Below are 25652 nucleotides of genomic sequence, written 5' to 3'. Positions count from 1 at the left end.
TCTTCTAAAAGCTGCTGTTTAAGGACACATAGGATGCATGTGCCAGCTAGGCTGCAGAGCAGGGTTTTGTATACCATTTGTAGAACCAGCACTCGCAAGGTAAAACAAAGCCAGTCATCCCTTACTTGCAAGAGAATTGTCTGGCTTGTAGATACTTTGTTTGGGCCTGCTTGAATTCACAAGCAGAGTAGCAGTGACTGGCTATACAGTGCAGAGTTATCGTAGCTAAGCACTAGCTCAGGTGTTTGTGTCCTCAGCAGTGTTGTTGGCCTTTCTTTGATCTGTTGCACACTTTCTGTGTATTTTGCTAGCTAACCTAACATGTTTCTCTTCAGAATTATTCCCCTCTTCTAAGTACTGAGGAACTGACCCTGCTTTTTGTTTAGCGGCATGTTCAGTAGCCTCTCAGTAGGCTGGGAAGTTGTGTTCTGAAATGCTCATTCGTGAGAGTCAGTAACATGTATAGAGACGAGGAGAACATCTTTTGGTCAAACTGAAAGAATAAAGCTTCTCTTAACCCATTAGTTCTTCAGTAAACGATAAATACCTTTAAATCAAGGATCTTGTCTTAATGGAGGAGTTCCAATTGATTAGCTTTCATCAGCTGGAGAGACATCTCTTGTGAAGTGTTGAAAAGGATTAGAAAACACATTAAAGGGAGAAGAGGGAAGGCTGGCTGTGTTTGTGTGTGTGGTCTCAGCACCTAAGAATAGAGACATACACACAGGCACATGTGGGTTTGCGGAAAATAATCCATGAAGCAGGAAATTGATTGATTTTTTTTTTTACCATCCGCTGTTTAATCAGAAGCCAGACTATTGATTGGAAGGGGGGTGGTTAAATTTAACTTTTTATCAATTAAAATGGTTGCACATAAAATCCTGCTGTACGCTGAGGTGGTGTTAAAAACAACAGCTGTTACTGGGAGCAGTCTGTATAGCGGGGCTGATGGATAGTAACTTGAACAAGGATTTAATTGAAAGTGCAAAGGGAGTTACCCCATCCTTTTCCTCTGCCAGTATTGTGGTTAAAGAGGGAGGCTAGTCCAGGGATGCCTTAAGCTATTTTGAGACTTGGTAGCTGTGGCGAGGTCTTGAATCTTTAAAAAAATAAAAATAAAAAAATTCCTTGTGCTTGTCTTTAGTCTCTTTGTGCCTTAGTTCCTTATATGTAAACTAGGATGATAGCACTCCCCTGTTCTAGAGGGGTATTAAGATTTGAGTGGGTTAAAAATTGAAGAGCTTGGCTTGGATGTTTTGATAAGAGGAACCTAGTCTTTTTTTCTTATCCTGCTGGTTTGCTTACTTTAATCTGATGCCTAGAGCTAGCTGGAGAAACGTCTTCCTAGGTGATGCTTAGTTTGGCTCTTTGAGCAGTTTAAAGTCAAAGGCTTTTCTTCTCTGTTCACTTTTAGGCCAACTGCGATTTGAGACGGCAGATAGATGAACAGCAAAAGATGCTGGAGAAGTACAAGGAGCGGTTGAATAGATGTGTAACGATGAGCAAGAAGCTTCTTATAGAAAAGGTGAGCAGGGGACTTTGCGCATCTCTGCAGTCACAGTTCACGACCTTGAAAACTTCTCTATCTTCTTTTGAGCAGTGAAAACCTGCTCCTATTGCTATAATGATAAGAGACAACTGGGATTCTGTCTTGAATTGTTTCTCTGCAAATAGGAATGTAATCCTAAGATTGAAATGGTTCAGAATGTTTTGGTCTCGTTACTTTTCACAGTCTCAAAGAGTGATCTCCCTTGCTTAAGTGAAATAGTCTGAGCTCTGAATGCAGCAGGCATTACTGGATTTGGAAACTTGTACACCTGAAAAGCAACATTGTCCAGCTCTGGCAATACAAGAGCAGTATCCCATTGTGCAGTGAAATTGCCAGATATGCTCTGTGACATGGGCAAGTGATTTAGACCTTTCCTTCTTTCAAATGGCAAAGTTTGAGATCATTGCTTTGTATAACACTCAAAACAACACATTAAAGACACTGGGGAAAGTGCCAGGCTGCTCTTTACCAGCGTCCAGCCTGCTTCAGTGTTGAAAGATTTCCAGATTTCCTGATGGTTAAACAATGTGGGGGTTTGATTGCTCTTTCACCTGTTGGCCAATTACATCTATTGTTTGTGGGCACTGGATGGGCAAAACTACCAGGGTGCTGGCCAGTACATGCAGTCTGTTTGAGTTGATTTTGTCACAGAGCTGATTGTTCTTGGCTGAATGGGACTCCCCTTTCTGGGAGGATTTGTAACTCTGGGCTAGGTGTTATGTAGACCTGGCACTCGGATAGGTGGTGTATAGCTCCAGTGAGGAGCTTTGCTGGTTCACCTTTAATCCTAACTGACTGAAACTTTGCTGCTCTCATCTCAGGCCTTGGAAATTTCCTCTCACTTACCAGAAACACTCTGTGACAGACACCACCACCAGTTTTTATGCATGTTGGTGACCTAACTGAGATTGTGTCACTTCTGGGAGTGGTGCAAGCCTAGGACTGAGCTGGCTGATCACTGTATCTTAGTCTTAACAGTGATTCAAGGTGTATTTTCTTCATCTCCTGTTTGAGTGAAGAAGGGCCTGATCAGAGCCACGTCTGGAGTCTAGCTAAGCTACTGATACAAAGGGATAGTTTTAATCCTACCGCTGGACTGATTTCAACTGAGGATAGAATGGGTGAGCTGCCCAAGCAGTAATGGGGAAGGAAAGGTGAGGCTGAAATGTCAGAAAGGAGGCAGTCAAACAAGTGCCTGTCAGACCAGTGTGAAGCACCAGCAATAATTCGGTCAACGATTTTCAGCTGGGTTTCAGATGAACACTGCTGAAACAATGAAAAGTGGTAAGAATTGGTAGTGATATAAAACACAGCATAGCTCTTTGCTGCTGATTTATGGCTTATATTTTAACATGTATTTTGTTTTGTTTTCAGTCAAAGCAGGAGAAGATGGCATGCAGAGATAAGAGCATGCAGGATCGATTGAGGCTAGGTCACTTCACTACCGTGCGGCACGGGGCATCTTTCACCGAGCAGTGGACGGATGGCTATGCCTTCCAGAACCTCATCAAGTGAGGACAGAGTTGTCTTTAACTTCAGAGGCAGAGACGAAAAAACTAAGCAGTTGTGTGTGATGTCTTGCATGTCAAAATGTGAGAATGGTGTGACTGATGCATGAAAGGATCAGATAGAAACTCAGCTACTGACAATGGGGAACGTTTTCGCATTGAAGTAAGAAATATGTTTCCACTTAAACCTCCAGTGTCTTGAAACTGAGTTGACCTCTGGGTTGGAAAGCAGTAGGCTGCCCTGTTGGGTATTCTCAGTGCACCTACCTGGCTATGCAGTGCTTAGGGTAGAGAGGTGGACCAAATTCCCACATGTATCTTGAGTCAATCAATTTGATTTGCATAGTTGCATATATTAGTCAAGGAAGGCTAATTAGCTCCTTTTCTTTTTTAAAGTAGAGAAGCTTAAAAGAGAAAATCCACACTATTTAACTCTTTTTGCCTCCTGGTAACAGTGATCAAAGGGGCTGCAGAAACCTGGAAATGAAGATCAGAGACCCTTTTATGCAGGATGTTAATGGAAATATCCAGTAAATTCCCACCTGGCCTAGACCTTAAGTAGGACTTGACAAATTAATTGCATTAGAGAGAGCTCTGTGTGATCCTTTAAAATCATATTGTTTCTCTGTAGTCTGATAGGGAGGTGCAGCTCTTGTTAGGCGCAGATTAAGGACTTTATAATTCCTCCTTAGTTTGTGCTGTAAGACGTGGAAGAAATACTTCTGGAATATTTACCTGCAGTATCAGTCTCTTTTAAAAAGTGAATTAAGTATGTAAATGCTCAAGGCATTTAGACTTGAAATTTCAAGAGTGCTTTTACTAGAATCATAGAATTGTTTAGGTTGGAAAAGACCTTTAAGATCATCAAGTCCAACTATTAACCTAACACTACCAAGTCCACCACTAAACCATGTCCCTAAGCACCACATCTACATGTATTTTAAACACCTCCAGGGATGGTGACTCAACCACTTCCCTGGGCAGCCTGTTCCAATGCTTGATAAGCCTTTCAGTGAAGAAATATTTCCTAATACCCAATCTAAACCTCCCCTGGCACAACTTGAGGCCATTTCCTCTTGTCCTATTGCTTGTTACTTGGGAGAAGAGACCGACCCCCACCTCGCTACAACCTCCTTTCAGGTAGTTGTAGAGAGCGATGAGGTCTCCCCTCAGCCTCCTTTTCTCCAGGCTGAACAACCCCAGTTCCCTCAGCCGCTCCTCATCAGACTTGTGCTCCAGACCCTTCACCAGCTTCGTTGCCCTTCTCTGGACACGCTCCAGCACCTCGACGTCCTTCTTGTAGTGAGGGGCCCAAAACTGAACACAGTATTCGAGGTGCGGCCTCACCAGTGCCAAGTACAGGGGCACCATCACTTCCCTACTCCTGCTGGCCACACTATTTCTGATACAGGCCAGGATGCCATTGGCCTTCTTGGCCGCCTGGGCACACTGCCGGCTCATGTTCAGCCGGCTGTCGACCAGCACCCCCAGGTCCTTTTCCGCCAGGCAGCTTTCCAGCCACTCTTCCCCAAGCCTGTAGCGCTGCATGGGGTTGTTGTGACCCAAGTGCAGGACCTGGCACTTGGCCTTGTTGAACCTTATACAGTTGGCCTGGGCCCATCCATCCAGCCTGTCCAGGTCCCTCTGCAGAGCCTTCCTACCCTCGAGCAGATCAACACTCCCGCCCAACTTGGTGTCGTCTGCAAACTGACTGAGGGTGCACTCGATCCCTGCGTCCAGATCATTGATAAGGATATTAAACAAAACTGGCCCCAAAACTGAGCCCTGGGGAGCACCACTTGTGACGAGCTGCCAACTGGATTGAACTCCATTCACCACAACTCTTTGGGCCTGGCCATCCAGCCAGGTTTTTACCCAGCAAAGAGTACGGCTGTCCAAGCCATGAGCAGCCAGTTTCTCCAGGAGAATGCTCTGGGAAACGGTGTCAAAGGCTTTACTGAAGTCCAGGTAGACCACATCCACAGCCTTTCCCTCATCCACTAGGTGGGTCATCTTGTCATAGAAGGAGATCAGGTTAGTCAAGCAGGACCTGCCTTTCATAAACCCATGCTGACTGGGCCTGATCACCTGGTTGTCCTGTATGTGCCACGTGATGACACTCAAGATGATCTGCTCCATAACCTTCCCCAGCATTGAGGTCAGTAGTTTTCCTGTAGTTCCCCAGATCCTCCTTCTGGCCCTTCTTGTAGATGGGCGTCACATTTGCTAACTTCCAGTCAACTGGGACTCCCCCTGGTTAGCCAGGACTGCTGATAAAGGATGGAAAGTGGCTTGGTGAGCACTTCTGCCAGCTCCCTCAGTACCCTTGGGTGGATCCCATCCAGCCCCATAGACTTGTGTTTATCTAGGTGGTGTAGCAGGTCACTAGCCATTTCCCCTTGGATTATGGGGGCTTCATTCTGCTCCCTGTCCCTGTCTCCCAGCACAGGGGACTGGGTACCCAGAGAACAACTGGTCTTACTACTAAAGACTGAGGCAAAGAAGGCATTAAGTACCTCAGCCTTTTCCTCATCCTTTGTCACCATGTTTCCCCCTGCATTCGATAAAGGATGGAGATTCTCCTTAGCCCTCCTTTTGTTGCTAATGTATTTATAGAAACATTTTTTATTGTCTTTTACTGCAGTAGCAAGTTTAAGTTCTAGTTGGGCTTTGGCCCTTCTAATTTTCTCCCTGCATAACCTCACGACATCCTTGTAGTCCTCCTGAGTGGCCTGCCCCTTCTTCCAAAGGTCATAAACTCTCCTTTTTTCCTGAGTTCCAGCCAAAGCTCTCTGTTCAGCCAGGCCGGTCGTCTTCCCCGCTGGCTCATCTTTCGGCACATGGGGACGGCCTGCTCCTGTGCCTTTAAGATTTCCTTCTTGAAGAATGTCCAGCCTTCCTGGACTCCTTTGCCCTTGAGGACTGCCTCCCATTACTCCCATTACTGTAAAAAGTTTTAAGATAGTCTTTTTATCTTGGAGGAGAGACTGTTTTCTTAGTGAAATTAGGAATGGTGTTGGTTATATTTCAAGAACTAAGGATAGTTTAGCTGTACCCCTGAAGTATAAGGGTACTTTCTCAGACAGCGCCAGACTTCAGGAATAGTTTTAACAGGAAAGTGAGATTAGAACAGAGCCTTCTAGGAAAAAGTGTGTGGAAAGTTAGTGACTTACCATGGATCCCTAGGTTTTCCATGAGGTTAGCAGCTCCTTGGTTTTGGATATCCTCTGCATGAATAAAACCTTTCACTTACTGAAAGGTTTCTGTGGGCCAGGAAAAGAATCCCCTTTTATGTAAAAATACCTTTAAAAAAATCTGAGTCATAATGTTTGGCACATCCCCCTTTTCTGTACAAAAATATTTTGTTACTAATCTTACAAGTACAACTGATTTGAAATTTGTTGCTCTAACCTGTTAAGAGCAGATGCTGAAGACAACCGAATACATACCATTAGTTATCTGCTTCATGCTTTTTCTACTTTCTTCTTTCCAGGCAACAGGAAAGGATAAATTCCCAGCGGGAAGAAATAGAAAGACAACGAAAAATGTTAGCAAAACGGAAGCCACCTGCAATGGGACAGACCCCTCCAGCAAGCAATGAGCAGAAGCAGCGCAAGAACAAGACCAATGGAGCAGAAAATGAAACGTAGGTTACGTGGCCTTCTTGGTGCGTTGCAAAGCTGCATGCTTTGATTAGAGCACAAAATATCTACTGGGAAATGGAATCTTGCCCTTGCCTCTAGGCTTCACTCTGTGCACAAATGAATATTGTGGAACTAGCCTGGCATTCAGCAACATCTGGCTGCAGTTCTAAATAGTTTTCATTGGAGTAAAACAAGGATCATTGCCGAGTCCAGACTTTGTATGAGCTTAATTTTTTTTGAATGCAGTAACTTTTTCAGTATTCCTGTTGCGTCAAGTTTGAAAAGTGGTGTCTGTCTTAAGTGTTGCAACTTCAGATTGATTTTGGTATCTCTGTATGATACGTGGTGCGTTTTTTTTAAGGAAAAAAAAAATCATACACATTTAGAAGCTTTTATTTCCATGTGCTTTCTGGTGAGGCTTTTCAAACAATTAATTTGGTATACTGAAGAAAAAAGATGCTCTCCATAAGGACAGTGCATTAAGCATTGACCTGTATCTCCAAAGCAGTCCTTCGCAGATAACCGAGTCAGGGAAATGGGAAGGTAGTTGAAGTGCTACTCTTTCTTCTTAAAGAAGATTTTTTTTTTTCTCCCTACCTCTGTTGAAGTTACTGATATTCTTAGAGAGGAAAGCTGTGTCTCACAAGAAATTTAGAACATTATTTTTTGGGAAGTTGTTGTGAGTTGGAAATACGTTAAGTCAGAGACCTTCTGTTACCTTCTACCAGTTTCCTTTACAGTTTTCATTTTATTGCTGTTGGCTAATACCATAACTCTCAATGACACTTTTCTTTTTGCACTATTAAATCTCCTGGGCATGACTTGACCTCAAAGTTCCTGGAGCCCTTTGAATTCTTGGTCTTGATCTTTAAAAGTGCATGTGAAGCAAAAGCTCCCACTGCCTTTTGCAGTCACAGCAGAGGTGGCACATGACTGGGTGAATTGTGGTATTCAGGGTGCTCTCAGCAACCAGGGCGGTGCCCCCAAATAGGATGCTGATCAGGTGTATTGTATTGGAGGGCACTGTGTGCAAATAAGTATCTTGAATAGAGACATTTACCCCTCGTTCTGGCCAAGTGAGCTTAAAAACAACTAAATAAAGCTTTAAAGACCTCCTTCTGCATTGCAGCATTTGAGTTTGGAGAAGTAAATTGAAAGTCTGTGCGTGGATATCTGGAAGCGTTGCTGTTCATTGTGGTAACCTTTCACTTCTAAGGGACAGGATGACTGCTTTCCCCATTTCTGCAGGGATGTTTTTCCCCAGCAGACTGGTGCAGCTGTAGTGTGGCTTATTCTGCAGACATGGCGGCACAGGTCGTGATGTGCCTGGAAATCATGATAATGTCTGTGATACCTAGTGAGCTTCTGCCTGTGTTGTGAGCCTGCCTTGATGTAATCTAGCTTTACCTGGGTTTGCTAGTAAGCCTTTTTGTGCTACCAGGTCTTTTTCTCTGTGTTTCTTGCTGGTTTATCTTTCTTCACTGATACATTTCAGGGTTTTATCTTTGTGGTTTAGAAGAGCTTCTTGTGGCGTTCTTGATAAAAACTGCTTGCCAGTGTATGGATGTGGTTCGTGTGGAGTGTTTTAGCTTATGAAAACATTGTTTTTGCAAGTCAGCTGAAGCAACTGTACTGACTGACTACTTGCTTAATCATTAGTTATCCTGTAAACGCGTTTGTTGGAGATGTGTATCAGGTACAAAATCTTCTGATTTTTTGGAGGGAGGTTTTTTCCGTGTGGAATTCTTACAGAGGCTGTCTTTTAGGCAAGTTGAATATAAATGTTCCTGAAAGTTGAATGAGAAGCGGACAGCCAAATTCCTTCATTTGATTTTTGGTTCCTCTTTGGTTCATGGTTGTTGCTGTGTCTTAAAAAGGAGAGGACGGTCCCATGATGCAAATTTAAACGTGCTCTCCTGAAACTAGTTTCTAGCCTGTGAATGAGAAAAAGATTTTCATTCTGGAAGATTAATCTGCTGGGGCTTTTTGAGGTTTGTTAGGGCAGCTTGGGTAACCTTAGAGTCTTCAGCTGCGCTAGAAGTAGTGAATTTCAAGTATGTTTCTGCAAAACAGGGCAGTGTTTGTCTTAGAGCCCCCTTGATTTTTGTAATGCTTGCTGCTAACAGGCAGCTATTTTGGGCAATGTTAGCCTGGTGGTACTCATTACATCTCTTGCTTAATGAGTAGACTGTTGGTGTTTAGCCCTGTATTTCATTTGTGCACAAGAATATCTGGAAAGCTTGTTGCTGGTTTATTCAATTGTCTCTTTATTCCTTATACAGCAACACCAACCAAAGGCCTAAACTTTTGGGACTGTCTTTTAGATTAGCTGAATCTAATCAGTATTAGATTCATTATAATAATTAATAATTAAAATTCAGGCTGTCGGGGGAGGCTGGGGTATGTGTGAATTAGCATGCTTTTATATGAAATGAGACAACATGTAAACATTTATGGTACCAGCTGTGTCTTGTATGTATCTTTAATTTGTAATAAGCAGTTCCTTATGGTTGAGATTCTTTCAAAGGGAACTTGGCTTGTGAGTTTTATCAGCTAACAACTGCTTTAGCACTTACTTCAACTATGCGGACCCTCTGCATTATCAACAGTGGAGAGAAGTTGGGGCATTTCAAGATGAGCACTTAATCAGCTGAATACTGCCTCCTCTTATTTACCGGACAGTGAGCTCATTTACTGTACAGTCCCACAGCCCTGCACAGGCATAGGACTCGGTCCCCTCTTGAAACTAGTTGTGGTATTGATGCTGTGGAGACCTCATACACTAACCTTTGTACTAAGTACTATGCAGGGCACAACTGCTGCAACAGGAATCCTCCTGGGATACACTTTGAATTCAATTTAGGTTCAAAAAAGATATTTATATGCTGTCACGTGCATATATTGTTTACAAAGTAAACAGATGCAGTTGATATGGGCTTCATAGCTTTATGTTCGCATGCATGATGCTTTTACCAAACTCCTTGTTGGTAGTAGTGAGAAAATTAATCTAACGATTCATTTTTCTAACCTTAAAGATCTCAGCACATCATTACACTTCACAAGTGATGGGATCTGTCATTATTTTAGTGTAAGGCTGTGCTTTGCCTCTGTTCTACATGGCACACTTTGGCTATAAAAGACACCGAAAACATGATGAAACTTTTTTTGACGAGCCACCTAGGATGGAAACTTTGCACATCACTTACCATCAATAAAATGGGGATGATTCCCCTTATCCATTGCTTCTCCTAACTACACATGAGGTCAAAGATATGGTAAGGTGAAGTAAATTTCCCGAGGTTTCCCTGGAAGCCACTTCGCAGAGCCTGGAACAGGGAAAAAGTTCTGAATCCCAGGTCATTGCTCTGTTTGCAGTGGCTCTGTGGCCAGGTGTACTGCTAGTCCCGGAGTGAATAGCTGGGTTGAATTATCCAGCTTTTATTACAAAGAAAAACTTGAAAATGAATCCGTAAAGCAAACTTTAAATGGAAAAATAAGATGTGGAATACTTGTGCTTCAGTGTTCCATATTTGGATTATGGTTTAGCTTTCTTTGTTAAAAGTCAGTCACTAGCCTAAATAGGTGTTATTAGGGACTTGGATTTGAAATTAATACGTGCTTTATCAAGGTTTAAGCTTTTGGTCTCCTTTAGATTGATTATTAAAAAAAAAAATAGATTGCAGAGTTTACCTAAGAAATTTCCTGCTGGCTGTTGACATACTCTGCGTAGTTGTCACTTCCACTGGAGATGGGTATTCTGCAGACTGTTCACTTTATCACATGCGTTGAAACCTGATGCATTGGATCTATCTCTTCTATGCAGGTTAACGTTAGCAGAATACCACGAACAGGAAGAAATCTTCAAACTCCGACTAGGTCATCTTAAAAAGGTAAGAACTATCTGCAGAAAAGGCTTTTAGGTAGGTTTTTTGGTTCAGTGTTCTATGAACAATAGCATTTCTCTGTAGAGGTCACTACTGCTTGTTTGATAATTGAGAGGTTTTTGTTGCTTGAAGGGGATGGCCAGGATTTTGTAATAATTTTTTCCAAGGCAGTGGTATTCAGGAAAGATGTTCTTTGCTTCAATAAATAGATTTACGTGTCCTTACAGTTACAATTTCATGCAGGGAGTTCCACTGTTTTGGTGCATCTTATTCTGTCACTATGACCTGCCTAGTGCTGGGCTCTGTATGTGTCTAATATGGGCGAACAAGAAGGAACGGGCCAAGGGAAGAAAATTATAAGAATACAACAAAAACTGCAGCCATCATTGACTTTCCCATTTCTTTGCGATATCGAGTAACCAGCATTATCAGTAACAGTCCAATAAAATCTCTTGGGCTTTTGGAAACTAGTACTGTTTAGATAGTTGTAATGCACGTTTATTTTCAAATACATTGGCTTCTGTAGGAGCTGTACCTGCAAGTGAGGTTATAATTCGATAAGCTGTTGGTTACCTTTTAAAGTGGTTGCTATAACCTGTAAATAAGTTTTCTGGGGCATTTCAACAGATAAAGTACTGAAAAAAAATAGATATCTTCTGCCATTTCATGGTTAGCTGTGATCTCTGCTAAGGCCAAAGAGTTTTCTTTCCCATATGAAACAAAGAGGAAGCATGTAAATGCGTTGCTGGAGTCCCCCTTCTTTTCTCAGGTGGTGCCTGAGAAAAACTACACTTAGTTTTTCCTGTAACCTTGACACACGAGTTGAATGCAAGGCCTCATTAATGCTACTGTACTCCTTGTTATTTTCAGTGGCAAGGGAAAGTTAATGCACACATGGAATCCGCTGGCACTCTGCCCATTGTGTTTTATTGACCTGTGAGCAAAGATAAGTGATATGGGCAGGAGTATGCTAAAGGCATGCTTGCTCTACAGCTTCCGCATTGCTAGAGTGGATTAACTGCGGGTCCATCTGTGCTGGCATGTAGTGTGCCACCCTGGAACAGAGGAATCTGTTTGGAAATGGACCTTAATGGAAAATGAAGTAATGTTCTCGGATCGTGGCATTGTCTGAAGCTGTGCTTATCCTTCTCCACTTTTGGAAACTGGCTCATTCTTTGTGCCTAAAAATAGAACAAGTTGAGAAGGGAAGGAACAGAGTCACAAGACAAATGGGTAACTATGTCCCTTGAGTCGTATATGCCAAATAATACTGCTCAAGGCGCACGTTTTAATTGAGGTTTGCAACCCTGTCCACAGTGATGTGAATTCTAGTGTCGTGTTTGAGGGCACGAGAACTTCCAACTCTCTAAACAGTATCTCAAAACTTCCACATGGCACTAAGTTACACCCTGACCTGTTCTACCGCTTACCTTTAGTAGGACCACGTGTTGTCCTTTCACATTCTTCATCCTCTCTGGATGCCATCCCCATGTGGCATCATGACATCCCTGTACTTACTTCTGAGGGCTGTCTTCTTTCTCTTGTCCCAGCAGAGGCTGAGTTCCTACAAAACCAGCTGCATAGCACTTAATCAGGGAAGGAACAGGACCACAGCTACAATGCTTCTTAATTACAGAAAATGTTAAAAACAAGAAGGTGTAAAGATATGTCTGCTCCTGTCTGTGTGTAGGTGTAAACAAAACTGCCCAGTTTTCATTCCTGTCACCTTCCACCTGACTCTTAGTTGACTATAACCATCTCTCTAATCTTCCAAACAAGTTGTTTACCAGTAACTTCTTCACAAGTGGAATTACATTGTGTTTCGGTAAATCAGGTGGAAATGCTAACTGCACTCACTATCTTACACAGTGTTGTGTTTTCCTTTTGGTTTTTCCTTGTGCAGGAAGAAGCAGAGATCCAAGCAGAGTTGGAACGGCTAGAGAGGGTTAGAAATCTACATATCAGGGAATTGAAAAGGATACACAATGAAGATAACTCACAGTAAGCACATGGGATTCAGGGACAAGAACCTATAACAATTTTTTATTTGTCCCCTTCATAATGGGAAACACTTAATCTTTTTTAAATTGACATGGTGATGTAACTTGAAGTTCATGTAAGACAAAGGCTTCCAAGTGCATCAAGGTACCATTATATAGTCTTTCATCAGTGCAAAGTGATCAAATAGTATCAAATCTGTCAGTTGTTAACACAGTTTTAATATTTTTCTGTCTTAATATACAAACGTTGTTTCTAAGCTGTGTAGTAGGTGTAATTTATTGTACAGTAGATTGCATTATTTCTGTCAGTGTTCTTAAACTGTGTCTTTCTCGCCAGATTTAAAGACCATCCAACGCTAAATGATAGGTATTTGTTGCTACATCTTCTGGGTAGAGGCGGCTTCAGTGAAGTATATAAGGTAAATTTGAAGAAGCAATCTGTGATGTAATCTGAATCTGCAATGAAATATTGCAGTAAGCAGAATTTTTACACTTGTTTTCTCAATGGCGTGTGTGGTTGTGGAGGGAAGAAGGGAGGACAAAGCACATGTTGCATCTGGCTTGCATTAGACAGCAGGCTTGAGATTTTTAGGTTCTGCCCTTGTCCTCAGAGGTCAGATTTCCTGCAAATACATGTTGAAAGAAAATGTTGCACCAAGTCTGCAAGTTTTGTCAAGACAGAGAAGCAAACCACTTGTTTCTTCAAGTGCTACATACAACCTTAAGTAGCAAAGTTTTATTGAGATGGCATAGCAAGTCTGAACGTCACTGTAAATAAGAGAAAATAGCTCCAATAATAAGAGCAAAGCCTTTGTTTCCTGGGGGTAGAAGGCTTTTTTCTTGTGTCTTCATTTTACACCTGAAGTAGTGGACTCTGTGTGTGTGTAGTCTTGGGACTTCCTTGGAACTGAGGATTACTTGTGTGTCAGCACTCTTGCATGGCCAAGACCTGTGATACTTTGATATTTCCTATTTGACTATTATGCTTAGAGCCTTTTCAGTTCTAAATATTCCCCATCTGTACCCAGTAGTTCTTAATTCATGTTGAATTTGGCTAGAATGAAAATAACTATGCCAATGCAAATACTGGATACTTCACGGTGATTTATTATTTTGATGCAGTACAGCAATAGATATCTAAACCGGGGGGCTAGACTGCTCAGGTAGTGAAAAAAGAGTGTGATCTGCATGTAAGTATTCTGAATTGCTCTTTGAAGGCTTTGCTGACTAAGTAGAAAGCCTTGGCTCCGGAGATGAAAGCAGGGGGTTATGAATGCTTCATACCTGACCACCCTTAAGAGTTGTAACTATGTTATTAAAACAAATGCTTAGCCCTTCTTCTCCAGGGTCTTGGCCAATCTATTAAGCGTTAGGAGTTAAGTATACAACTTTTGAGATGGACACAGTTTATCCTTGTCTGCTTACAATAAGATTTTGCCCCATCCTAAAAATTATTAGCTGTTGCTGCTCTCAAACAAGGTAAAAGATATCTGCATTTCTCCAAGAGCACAATTCCAGTGGTCTGTTCTTTAAAGACTGCCTAAATAGCAAGAAACTGGAAGGGAAAAACACAGCACAAGATTTACACAGTTCTGTCATTGAATTCTCCAGCTTCTAAATAAGCTGAAACATTTTGCTCCAAGATGGAGAGCTGAGCTACCAGTGTGAAACAAAGCATTAAAAATCCTCTGTATGTTTTGGGGTTTTTTTAACTGAGTGTAGAAAATGAGTTAGGTGGCGTGGGCGAATAATGGCAGGGTCTTTCCCAGTGTGATTAACTGACTATATTTTGGTAATTTGGCCTTTCTGATCCTATTGCAGCTCTGGTGGTAAAATGTCAGAATAAATGCGGCATTAGTTAGATCCCATAGGGAAGGTCAGATCAAAGCACAGAATACTCAATTGTTTCCAGAGTTGCTTGGTTTCATTAGTGAAACTAATTACATCAAAATGTGGGTTTGCTCTTCACTCAGTATGTCGTAATGCTGATTTCCTGGGTGGGGATATCGGTTTGTTAGAGCTTGTCCGCTTTTGCAGTATTAACTTGAAGTTGTGATTCCTACTGATTTTCAGCTCTTCTCTCTGCAGGCATTTGATTTAACAGAACAGAGATATGTAGCTGTGAAAATACACCAGTTAAATAAAAACTGGAGAGATGAGAAGAAAGAAAACTATCACAAGTAAGTAAGGCTGTAAAGCAGACAGCCATGTTTCCAAACTCCTCCTGTATTTGGTTATCCAGTGCCTGTGAACAGGCTGCCAGTTTTTTCATGTGTTTTGCCACATTTCAAAAGCCACTCTCTGTCCCAGTAGCTACTTGCAAAAGTTATGGTCAGATTAGAAATGTTTTAAACGTGTGCGCACACACACAGAGTTTTGTATAAGCACTACGGCACAAGGTTTTAAAGCACCAGTAGTGCTCTATGAAGAAAGCATTAAAGTGGCTTCTCTCTGAAATGTCTAAGCTCCGCTCTTGCGGGAAACAGTTGTTCGTGACCATCTTCCAGGTACACACCTGCATTGTGCTCCCTGAAAGCCTTCCCCTTCCCTTTGTTTCCTAGAATACTTAATCCTTTCACAGATGATTAGGACTATAGGTATGTCATGGCCTAGAAGGGAGGTACAGGAAGCCTTTTGGTGTTGGTGACACTTGCTCCCTAATGCCGTAGATTAGATAAGCTCTGCAGAGTGGCAGCCAAGCCTTCTCGACAAAGCTTCAAAGATAAAGATGTGATCTTAATTCCCCGACAAGTCACTGGGACAAACTAAGCTGAATTTGAAGCCTGGAAGTTGGGCTGTTGAGCATCATGGAATTTTTCTAGAACTTGCTGATTTTTGTATTCAGCTATCTTGGATCCCTTAACAATTTATTATGAGGTTGTTCTATTTTGGCAAGCACTACCATTAATCAAGATTAGTTATTTTGTAATACTGCCAGTGCTTGAGATGCACTCAGATTCTGTGGTTCTCAAGAACTGTTCTGCGCAGTTTCTTGTTTGCTTGCCTTTTCTGAAGCTGTCTGAATAATGTACATGGCTTTGATTGAAGTTGGACTGCTGTGTGGTATGTCTGGGTTCGCTATCTGCAGAACTTAGAATTAAGTCACTTGTATGACTAATGCTCAGACTTTCCTATTTTCAGACATGCGTGTAGAGAGTACAGAATTCACAAAGAACTGGATCATCCTCGAATAGTTAAGCTATATGACTACTTTTCGCTGGATACTGACTCGTAAGTCTTGTTGCTGTGTCCTTTGACTTGGTTTGACCCATTCACTACAGACAAAGTATTTGGTTTCTTAAAACTTTCCAGGAGTCCAGAGAATGTCCACACCAATGTTACAGACTGTACTGCAGAGATATCTGAGGCAGTTTCAACATATATTGGTGTTCTAGAAACGTTGGCTCACAAACCAATATGCCGTATTATGTCAGATGTGGTGCTTTACTAGTGAATCCTACTCTGTTGGCCTGGGCAAATGCCCCAGCTGATACAGCTTTCTGCTTCTGGATCTAGCACTTAATGGGGGATCTCTGACCTTTGTACTATTGAGCATTGAGGGCTGTGCTCCTGGTAGCTTATTTTTAGAAAGAGATTAATAGGCTGGAGGACTCTTAATTTAATATATTGACCAAATAGGTGAGTCTTACAGACAAGCAATAACAAAGTGATCTGGTTTCTGTCAGGTGCCTTAATTACAACAACTACTGTTTTGCCTTCAGGTTTTGTACAGTGTTAGAATACTGTGAGGGAAATGATCTGGACTTCTACCTGAAACAGCACAAGTTAATGTCGGAGAAAGAGGCGCGATCCATTATCATGCAGATTGTGAATGCTTTAAAATACTTAAATGAAATCAAACCTCCCATCATACACTATGACCTTAAACCAGGTATGCTGTGCTGCTAGCTGACGTGCTTAAGGATGCTAACTAAAGGTAATGGGTTATAAGTAACATGGGGAAGTTTACTTTGGTCAGACAGCAAAAAGGAGACAGGGCTGTCTGGGAAAACTAACTTGCAACAAGGAAAAAACTAAAATGCATAGAACATGCTGTGAAAAGGGTATTGTCTCCCAGAACTGCAACATAAAACAAGTAACATTCCGGAAAAAGTAGCCTCCTTGTTCAGAACGAGCCCTTGAACCACCAAGTGTCTGTGTTTGGTTTCTTAATGTCCTGCTTGTGTTCTGCTGTTGAGAGCTTCTGTTATTGCTTCATAAAGGTTCCCATAATTACTAGTGTGTTTCATGTTCCCATTCTTCTGGCTTATTCTTTCTGTAATCATCTGCCTGAAAATTTGGTGGCAGAAGCTAACTTGGAAGTGTTTGTTTTTTCATATCGCGTGGCAGCTCACAAAGCTGAGGACATACAGTCAAACTGTGTTTGCTCAGGTCTGCCTTTGAATTCAGTAACATCTGCCATGTAGAAGGTCCTGTCCAAATGTTGCAGATTTCCCTTTACCATTGGGCAGAGTCATGAGGGGAAAAATGGAAGTGCTCTTTTTTGGGGTGATGCATATTGGCTACATAGCTTCCCCCCCCCCCCTCCCGTCCAGTAAAATTCAGCCACCTCTTTGGGCAGTTATCTCTGGCTTGTCTCCCTATACTGGTGGCACTTCATCAGCATTGTGTAACTGGTATGTGATGTGGTTTATTGCATCAGCATGAGGAATCTGTACAGGAGGTGGTGCTGTTGCACTAGTTCTCGTGACCCTGTTTCTTCCCCCAGCTGCCAACTGTTCTCATGTTGTCTGAGTGTGCTGCAGAGCTCTGCCTACAGTTGTCTAAAGCTGTGATTCATCTACTGCCATCACGCACGATTCTGCTGCTTTATTGTAGACTTTGAGAAAAGCAGTGATGATCTGACTTCTTGATCCTTGATGGATTTGTAAAAGACTCTTGCCTAAGCAGTAATTGTCCTTTTTGAGCTTAGAAAGCCACTGGGGAGCACTGCCAGGAAAGACAGAGTTTCTGGCTTGTTGAGAGGCCAGGGCAAGTCAGGACTTCTGGGTAGAATGAGTCATAACTGTGTATGTGTACTTCTCTCCTTAATCCTCCTTTTTGACCTGCCCTTCCAACGGGACCTTTGGGGAGGGGTCAAAACAGCATGGGCATCAAGCTCATTTGGCTAATAGGGCTCAAAACCTGGAGGCTCCAAGTAACGTCAGGCCACTGGGTCATTCAAGGATGGACAGATCAGTTCTAGCACTTGGTGGGAGCTGAGTTGTCTCTGGAGCTCAGGGTATTGCGTGTTAAAACATCTGCCCCAGGCTGCTGCAGCTCACTGTGTAGGTTCCTTGTCCTCTCGTGCAGAGTGCCAGAGTTCAATACAACTTTATTCTTGTTTTTTCCTGCTAGATGTGTATCCTAAGGGGCTGTTTCCTTCCTCTGTCTAGGTAACATTCTTCTAGTCAATGGTACTGCATGTGGAGAGATAAAAATCACAGATTTTGGACTTTCCAAAATCATGGATGATGACAGCTACAACTCTGTTGATGGCATGGAACTGACATCGCAGGGGGCTGGTACTTACTGGTAAGTGTCGCCTGGGACACTTGCAAGTTGCAGATTAAGAACAGTTTATAAACAGCTTTGGATCTATGTCAGCTCTGTATGTGCTGCCATTGTCTGTGACAGCTTGAGGCACTGAGCTTTGAGACCCTGGAAACTGCTCTTGTTGTCACACGGCTCCTTTTGAGGCTGGCAGCTTTTTACTTTTCAGTGGGTTAGTGTTTATACATTTGAAAACCATCCCTTATCCAAAGGGTCTGGTGAAAAACTGCATATGCTGCGTGCTGCTGAGATAGCGAGCTCTGGAGTGGAGCTTTGCTGCTATTTCACAGTCCATAATGGCACTGTCTAACAGTTTAAGCAAGGAGGAGGAGAATACCATGCCTATTTGGAAATTCAGGTACATCAAGGAGATGGAAAGAGTATTCCACTGAAATGAGGAGGTGAAAATCCATGGTTAGCTCTTACAAAAGATTTAAACGCCTATAGCCAGAACTTCACTTTTGAGTGTCATGTGAAAGATGTTTTCAGCAGTACTTCATGCTCGGTGCCAAGTGTTGTCACTGCGTCACCCGTGGCTGAGAGCAAGACCTACTGCGAGTGCCGCTGAATGCGATTCCTAGATATTACCCAAGCTGCGGACTGTCACTATGGGCAGCAGTTGTACAGGAACATTTGTTAAGGCACTCTGTATTGTAGAGTTTTGTTCTGTTCCTAAAAATGAAACTAGCTGTAGTTTGAGCGAGGCTGAGTGTCTCTAACTGGGATGTGGCATCTGGGGTTGTATTTCTAGAAATATGTATTTTGGCTGTGTGATTCTATTGTGGAATTGTTGGTCAAGCCCTTTTAACAACAAATACCAGTTCTGAAGATAAAAGAGAACAGGATTATTTTATGTGCTCTGGTGAAAAGAAGCTGACTGGCTCAGACTATGAGTGTCTGGAGAGTCCTTGGCATCACTGTTCCCAGAAGGGGTATGCATTGGTGGTCTTGGCCCAAAGACGCACAGGAATGAGATTGGGTCCCTCGAGTCCCAAGCCAATATCTGATCACAGAAGCTTGTTAGTTCCTTTCTAAAGAAAATTATTGAAAGTATTTGGAGATGCTGCTCATAACCTGTTGTCACTTCCTTCTAATCAGGTATTTGCCACCAGAATGTTTTGTGGTTGGGAAAGAACCTCCAAAGATTTCAAATAAAGTTGATGTCTGGTCAGTGGGAGTCATCTTCTATCAGTGTCTCTATGGTAGAAAGGTAAGGCGGCATTTAACTCCTTTCTTAGTGGTGATTCCCAAACCTTTTGGGAGGCAGCCCTGGCTTCTGCTTCCTTCTCCTCCCCAGGCTTAGAAGGTGCTTCCACCTTGTCTCCTTGCCATCAGTTCCAAGGCAGAGTCCGTGCTAATGAAGTGGGGAGAATTGACTAGGTTGTGTTTTGCTCTACATGGCACTTCCTTCAGAAGCAATGTTCTGCAGAACATCTCTTTCCACTGGGCATGTTCTCACTGAGGCCGTTACGGGCAGGACAAGTGTATCGTTCAGGGCCAGACACCTGAGGTTCTTGGTCTGGCGTTGTTTTGTGATGCTTTTAATGCGCTACGTCTTTGTTGAGCCTGGTACTCCTTGATGGCTGCAAGTGTTTTAGGAAAAAAAGTGGGTACAAAGACCCACTCTAGAAGTTTTTAGGATGGCTTTTGGAAAGGAAGAGTCTGGATCAGGAAAAGATGATTTGTCCTGAGAAAAGGTAATTTGTTTTATGACAACAGAAGAAATAGGTTGGAGCAGGAAAAGGATTCCATCAACTCCTGTTTTCACAAGTCCTTGGTAACCAAGTGTTGTGAAAGCCTGGGCTGACAAACATGCTGTGTTGCTTAGTCTTGTCAGTCAGACAAATGGTGGAACCAGCCCAGCAAAGATTGAAGTGAATCTCCTGTCAGCTTAGATAGATGAAGGCCCTCTTGCACGTGCTGAAGCTGACCTACAAGGTCTGGAAGCAGGTGGAGATCCGTCCTGAGCCAGAGACACCCCAGACACGTTCCAGCTTGGTCCTTTTTGTTCAGTTTAAGCGTGGGAGCAATGTGTCCTGCTCATCTGGCTGGAATCGGTAGCACCTTCACAGCATTCATGGGCTTCTTGCCCGGAAAAATGCTGATGTCAAGTGATGATAAGCAGTAGCGTTACGGGTTTTTTAAGGCCTGTCACCAACCTTTAACAACTGTCTTCCATTTTTTTTTGGTAGCCCTTCGGTCACAACCAGTCACAACAAGATATTCTGCAGGAGAACACAATTCTGAAAGCTACCGAGGTGCAGTTCCCTCCAAAGCCAGTAGTCACACCAGAAGCAAAGGTAAATCTTCTTGCAGCGAGTTTGATCGCACTGTGTATGTCAGTCAGCGATCGGCACTGGCAGTTCCATCCTCTTGGTTACCCTAAAACCAGCAGGAGTTCTGTGTTTAATGCTTGCCTCCTGCAGAGTGGTCGGTGGCTTTGCGTTGTAGTTGTCAGGCTGAGGATTGAACAGAGTGCAGCGTGTGCCCCTGCCCGTGCTTTCTCCTGATAAAAGATGAGCTTCTGGCATAGGAGCTGGGCTGTCTCTGTGGTCACTGGGGAAGGAATTTCAGCGCTGGGGTTGTCAGATTGGCCCCGCTCCCAAGAGTTATCTGTCAAAGAAAGCTTCCTGTTTCTGCCCGTCTGCTAATTCTTGTTCTGCGTTTTGGGGTATCTGCAGGCATTTATCAGACGTTGTTTGGCCTACCGAAAGGAGGATCGGATAGATGTCCAGCAGCTGGCCTGTGACCCGTACTTGCTGCCTCACATCCGCAAATCTGTATCCACAAGCAGCCCAGCTGGAGCTGCCATTGCATCAACCTCTGGATCATCCAATAACAGCTCTTCAAACTGAGACAGAGTAATAGGCCAAAAACTGCTTGAGAAACCGGCAAAAAGACTTTCAGAAACAGCTTTGGAATAGAGGAATCCGCAAGGGTCTCAAGAAACCTGTACCAGGTGCTTTTTTTTCTCTTGCTTTTTTCCATCCATAGAGCATGACGACATCAACTCTCATCAAGAAAACCTTCGGCATCTAGGCCAAGCCATGTGGATAGGAGATGGCTTGAGGTTTATCCAGTAAATGACCACAAAAGGGTGGCTGCTCTGAGCAAGGAGGGGAAACTCAAGAAAATACAAAAAGACATGGTTCCATGTACTGTGAACTTCTGAACATGCAGCCTTGGGGAATCCAGGACGCCGTGTGTGCTTCATATGAAGAATGTGGACTTTGGAAAAAGACTGGGCTAGTCCAGTGTTGATATTTAAACATTGTTCTTTTTCTTTTAATAAAGTTTAGGTAACATCTCCTGAAAAGCTCGAAGCACCAAGGTTCAGCTGGGGATGGTATATGACTCTTTGCCCTTTGGAGGGGAAAAAAGTTGATCCTGCCTGTTCATGGCACTAGAGTTAGTGTTTTACCCCTAATTAATTTCAGTTTTTTAAAAATAACAATTTTTTTGAAGAAAACAGTTTTCTGGTCTCAAAGTGAAACCCGTATTAGCAGGTTCATGGCAGTGTCCATTCTGCGGATGGTGCAGCTTTCTGCTCCCTTGGGGAGCAGAAATTATTATGAATAATTCACCTTCTCAGGAGGGCGGTGAAGCCCATAGGAGAACAGGCCTGCATAGATCTCCTGTGATCAGGCTGGATCACAGCTCAGACTGCCACAAGGTTTTCAGCTGCTGCTTCATAGCTCTCACAACGGTTGCACCTTTTTAATTTATTTGAAGTGCTGTTCTTTTTGAAAACACACCCTGCCATGTTCACGACGTGCTCTCTGCTCTCGTGAGCATGATATCTGTTGACTGTTGAAAAGGCAGGCAGCGAACGGGAAAGAATCGGAGCACAGCTCAGTTGATCACAGGTGTGATCTGTGCTCGCGCAGTACTGTACATATCTTGCTCATGTTACAAAAATCCGGAGCTGAAGATTTGTCTGCTCTTCTCAGTTAGGTGACTTGGCAGCAAAGCTTCCTCTCTCCCTTAACACTTTCCTTTTAAAACTTGCTGACTTTCCTAACTTGCTGCCATCGCTGCATCAGATTTCAAATGAGAGGGAATGAGATAATGTTCTTGAAGGGAGCAAACACCCTAATTATTATTTTTGTCTCCCTTCCATAATCTGCCTGGAGGGGTCTTACACCTTCAGCTGGAGTCTGCCTGCTGTGAAACGCAAGCCTCTTGTCCCCGCTCTGCCCCCTTTCCCCCCCACATTGAAGGAAAACTGAAAACACACACAAAAAGCACAGCACTTGAACATGTGGCAGCCAGGTTGGAGCGCTCCTAACATGTGGCAGGAGTTCATAGCCAGAAATATTTAAAGATGCAGTGTTCAAGAGCAAGGTTTGTCTCGGGAGGGAGCTGAGCAGTGCACTACTGCAATCCAGGGTGTTGTTTAAAAAACAAATTACCCTGTGCACACTTCCTAACCCAATACCCAGACCACCGTGGTGTGGACTGTCCTCTGTGCGGCACCTCCAGGATTGTACCCGCAGCTCCGGCAGCGCGTGGGCTGTTTGGGGTGCTCGGTACCCAAATGGCGTTCTCGTGGCAAGCGATATTCTCCGTCACACGCTTTCAGAGACAACTACCACTTGTCTGCCTTATTGTAAGCCATTGTCTGCAAATATTATGCTTAAACCTGATCAGGGACTTCTAGTTAACTGAAAATGGAGGAGTCTGTTGAAATTAAGCAATGGACCTGGGAAGTGGAGAACTCTGCCGCTTTGATTTTTATTACTGTTTTTGTAGTGACTCTTGGGCTTTTAATTGGATGTATTCACTTGCAGCTGCATTAAGGTGGTCTCTAAACTGTAGTGTTTTAAACAAAGAAAAGAAATACTGCATCTTTAAATCCTCAGCCATAATTTCTTAGCCCTTTCCATTCCTGCTGCTCTATTCCAGAAGTTAACTGTTTAGCAAGCAGTGCTTCGACATGTCTATTCAGCCTCCGTCAGGCGAAATCAGGGTTGATGCTTCATCCTGTTTGCTGAAACTGATGATTTGGTGTCTGTCCACATCGGGGAGAATTCTAAAAGGGTTTTTTCTACCCCGGTCCCGTTGTTTCTTGGACATACAGTGTGTGCTATCTCTGTGGGTGTGATTAGTTTTGTGTCAGATGCATTTATTCCTGCTGTGCGACACCCATCTAGGGGCCTGGGGACAGCGTTGGCCTTTCCCGGGGCTGATAGCAGTGAAGAACCCTGGTAGAATTCTGGCTGTGACACCTTCCTTGTTAATATGGGTTTCACTTCCAATAACAGACCCTATTGCCACACTGTTCATTTACTTAAAGAAAAGTGTATGAAGAATTTGTAACTTAAACCAGGCCAGACTGTTTTGGCTCTACCCAACAGATGAGACATGGATATTAAAATAAGTTTTAAGAAACTGATTTGCTTGGCTCTTACTGTTTTGCTCTTCGTAGCATTGGCACGAGCTCTCTTACAGTGGCCGCGCGGAGGTGACACGGGACAAGATGAGGAAGAATGGAGGAAGGTTGCATTCAGCAGCTCAGAGCAGCGAGATCTCTGCATCGGAGGGGGGAATCGCTCCCTCCGCAGGCTATTGCTGAAAAGTACCAAGTCTTGTGTAATTACTGGCATTGATCTTGTGCTGGGATATCAAGATGGACATCCGAGGTGGGTTTGTCCCTCATTTCCAATAGAGTAGCAGCTGCCTTAAGAAGCTATATATGTTCAGGACACAAAAAACTCCTTTTTTTTTTGTGTGTGTCTGTTGATGAAAATTTGTGTTGAACTCCACTGCCCTGGCTGGTTGTGCCACTGCCCGCCGGCTGCTCCCCAGCCCGTGGGCGCCTGAGCCTCCGGTCACCTCAGTCACCCAGAATAACCGCGTTGAGCAGTGACGAGGAACTCAGCTCCTTTAATTTCTGACGGCTGAGTCTTGTCAGCTTTAAAAGAAATGTACAATAGAAAATGAAAAAGGACCTTGGCAGCTGAAGATGTCAAATCTGCTTATATCTGGACTAATAACGGGGGAGTGCCAGTTCACACGCCCAGCTCCTCTGCCAGTGGCTCCCAACCTCTGTGTGGGGCGTCCCCGCCATGAAGCGGGGCGGTACCTGCCCACCAGAGCCTGGGTCCTCTGGAGGAAGAGTTGCTGGGGATCAGGGTTTCTCTGCAAACCTGACGTCACCCTCGCTGCACTTGAAGTTAAAGTCAGCTTTCGGCTGAGCACGAGTGAAACTGAACACCAAGAGCGGCTCGGCTCCCTCCCCGCTGCTGCAATTGATTATTTTTCGGCCCCCTGTGCCAGTTTTGATGATGCGACACAGATTTGGGCAGGGGGAGGCGGCGGCGGCAGCGTTTCAGCAGCGAATGCACAAGCATCCTGCGGTGGCAGCGGCGGTCAGGCCTCTGGGCCAGGTACCCAGCACGCGTGCGTGGCGTGCCCGGGAGCAGGGACGTACACAGGATTACAGGCTCAGCTTGACGCCAGCGGGAATGAGACTTACTGAGGGGCTGCCTCGCTGGATGCTTCGCCTCCTACGTTAGCGGTTAGGAGTCACGCTATGAAATGAGCTTCCTTCTGCCAAATGGGCCAGTCCCAGTTTATTTTGTGACCTGGCAAACCCTCGACACGAGGTTTGCTACTGCTGCCAGTGTCTCCCTGGGGTTTGCTGCCGGAGGATGTTATTTTCTGGGTGCTATGCAAGCCTGGCTCAAGCAGCCTTGACTTAAACCTTCCCACTCCCAACGCGGAGGAGGAGAGGAGATTTGCAGCACATGGAAGCAGGACCCGGTACAGCCCTGACTCCCACCCAGCCTGGAGGTTCCTTTTCTACCAAATGCCAGTGAATCTTTGTGCCAAGACCCTGAATTTCCACCTCTGCATGTGGCTGTGCCCATGGCCTCTGCTTCGCCCTGGCCCCAGCACTGCCCTCAGGGGCAGCCGGGTGCCCCACGGCTATCGCCCTGGGTGGGAGTGAGAGGCCAAGCAAACGCAGAGCCGCTCGGCCTCCCCTCGCCACATTCACACCCAGGAACAGGCGTCTTGGCCACAAGGACGCTATTGTCTGTGCTGGGCGGGGAAGCAGGAGCCAGGACTGGGGCTGAGACACACTCTCATTTCATGCATTAACTGCGTGGAGGCACGAAGGATGGGAAAAGCCGCTGGCGCGTGCTGTCTGGTGAGGAGCTGCGTGCGCTCCTCCATGCTCCTCTTTGCTCCCAGCCCTGCATCTTGCCATGGGATGGGTTGCCGCAGCCTTTCTTCTCCATCCTTCGGCTGTAGCTTGGTGTTTCTATTGCTCTGTTGCTCCTCGTTTCCAAACGCCGGCCGGCTGCTGGGTCAGCACAGGGGAGGCTCGGTGCTTCGAGCTGGTCCAGTAAAGCCTAAAAACACAGGTTAGCCACCAACTCTCCCACCAGTGTGGGATGAGCCTCGCCAGCCCGCAGGCAGCCCTGGCCTGGAGCTCCTCTCCCATCTGCTGTAACTTGGGCTGCAGGGACACGGCAGAGGGGTGCAGTCGTCCAGCTGGAGCCAAAAAG

At 44.2% G+C, this 25652-nt stretch overlaps 1 protein-coding gene across 5 annotated transcripts in view; it reads left to right on the top strand.

Moving 5' to 3' along the window:
• The window catches only part of TLK2 (tousled like kinase 2), a 46315-nt gene extending 22786 nt beyond the window's left edge, over positions 1-23529 (top strand). For all 5 annotated transcript variants that reach the window (XM_076357047.1, XM_076357046.1, XM_076357050.1 and 2 more), the window contains 13 exons: positions 1415-1525; positions 2924-3060; positions 6551-6703; positions 10525-10591; positions 12489-12586; positions 12923-13004; positions 14674-14765; positions 15727-15816; positions 16308-16477; positions 17982-18120; positions 19237-19348; positions 20331-20438; positions 20820-23529. In XM_076357047.1, the coding sequence (XP_076213162.1) occupies positions 1415-1525; positions 2924-3060; positions 6551-6703; positions 10525-10591; positions 12489-12586; positions 12923-13004; positions 14674-14765; positions 15727-15816; positions 16308-16477; positions 17982-18120; positions 19237-19348; positions 20331-20438; positions 20820-20993 (1533 nt within the window). In that variant the 3' untranslated portion in view covers positions 20994-23529. The remainder of the gene's footprint in view (positions 1-1414; positions 1526-2923; positions 3061-6550; positions 6704-10524; positions 10592-12488; positions 12587-12922; positions 13005-14673; positions 14766-15726; positions 15817-16307; positions 16478-17981; positions 18121-19236; positions 19349-20330; positions 20439-20819) is intronic.
• Positions 23530-25652: the final 2123 nt, after the last annotated feature.

This window comes from Aptenodytes patagonicus, chromosome 20, assembly GCF_965638725.1.
Source record: "Aptenodytes patagonicus chromosome 20, bAptPat1.pri.cur, whole genome shotgun sequence".
Classification (NCBI taxonomy): domain Eukaryota; kingdom Metazoa; phylum Chordata; class Aves; order Sphenisciformes; family Spheniscidae; genus Aptenodytes; species Aptenodytes patagonicus.
Note: the sequence above shows the minus strand (reverse complement) of the source record. Positions and strands in the feature narration are given on the sequence as shown.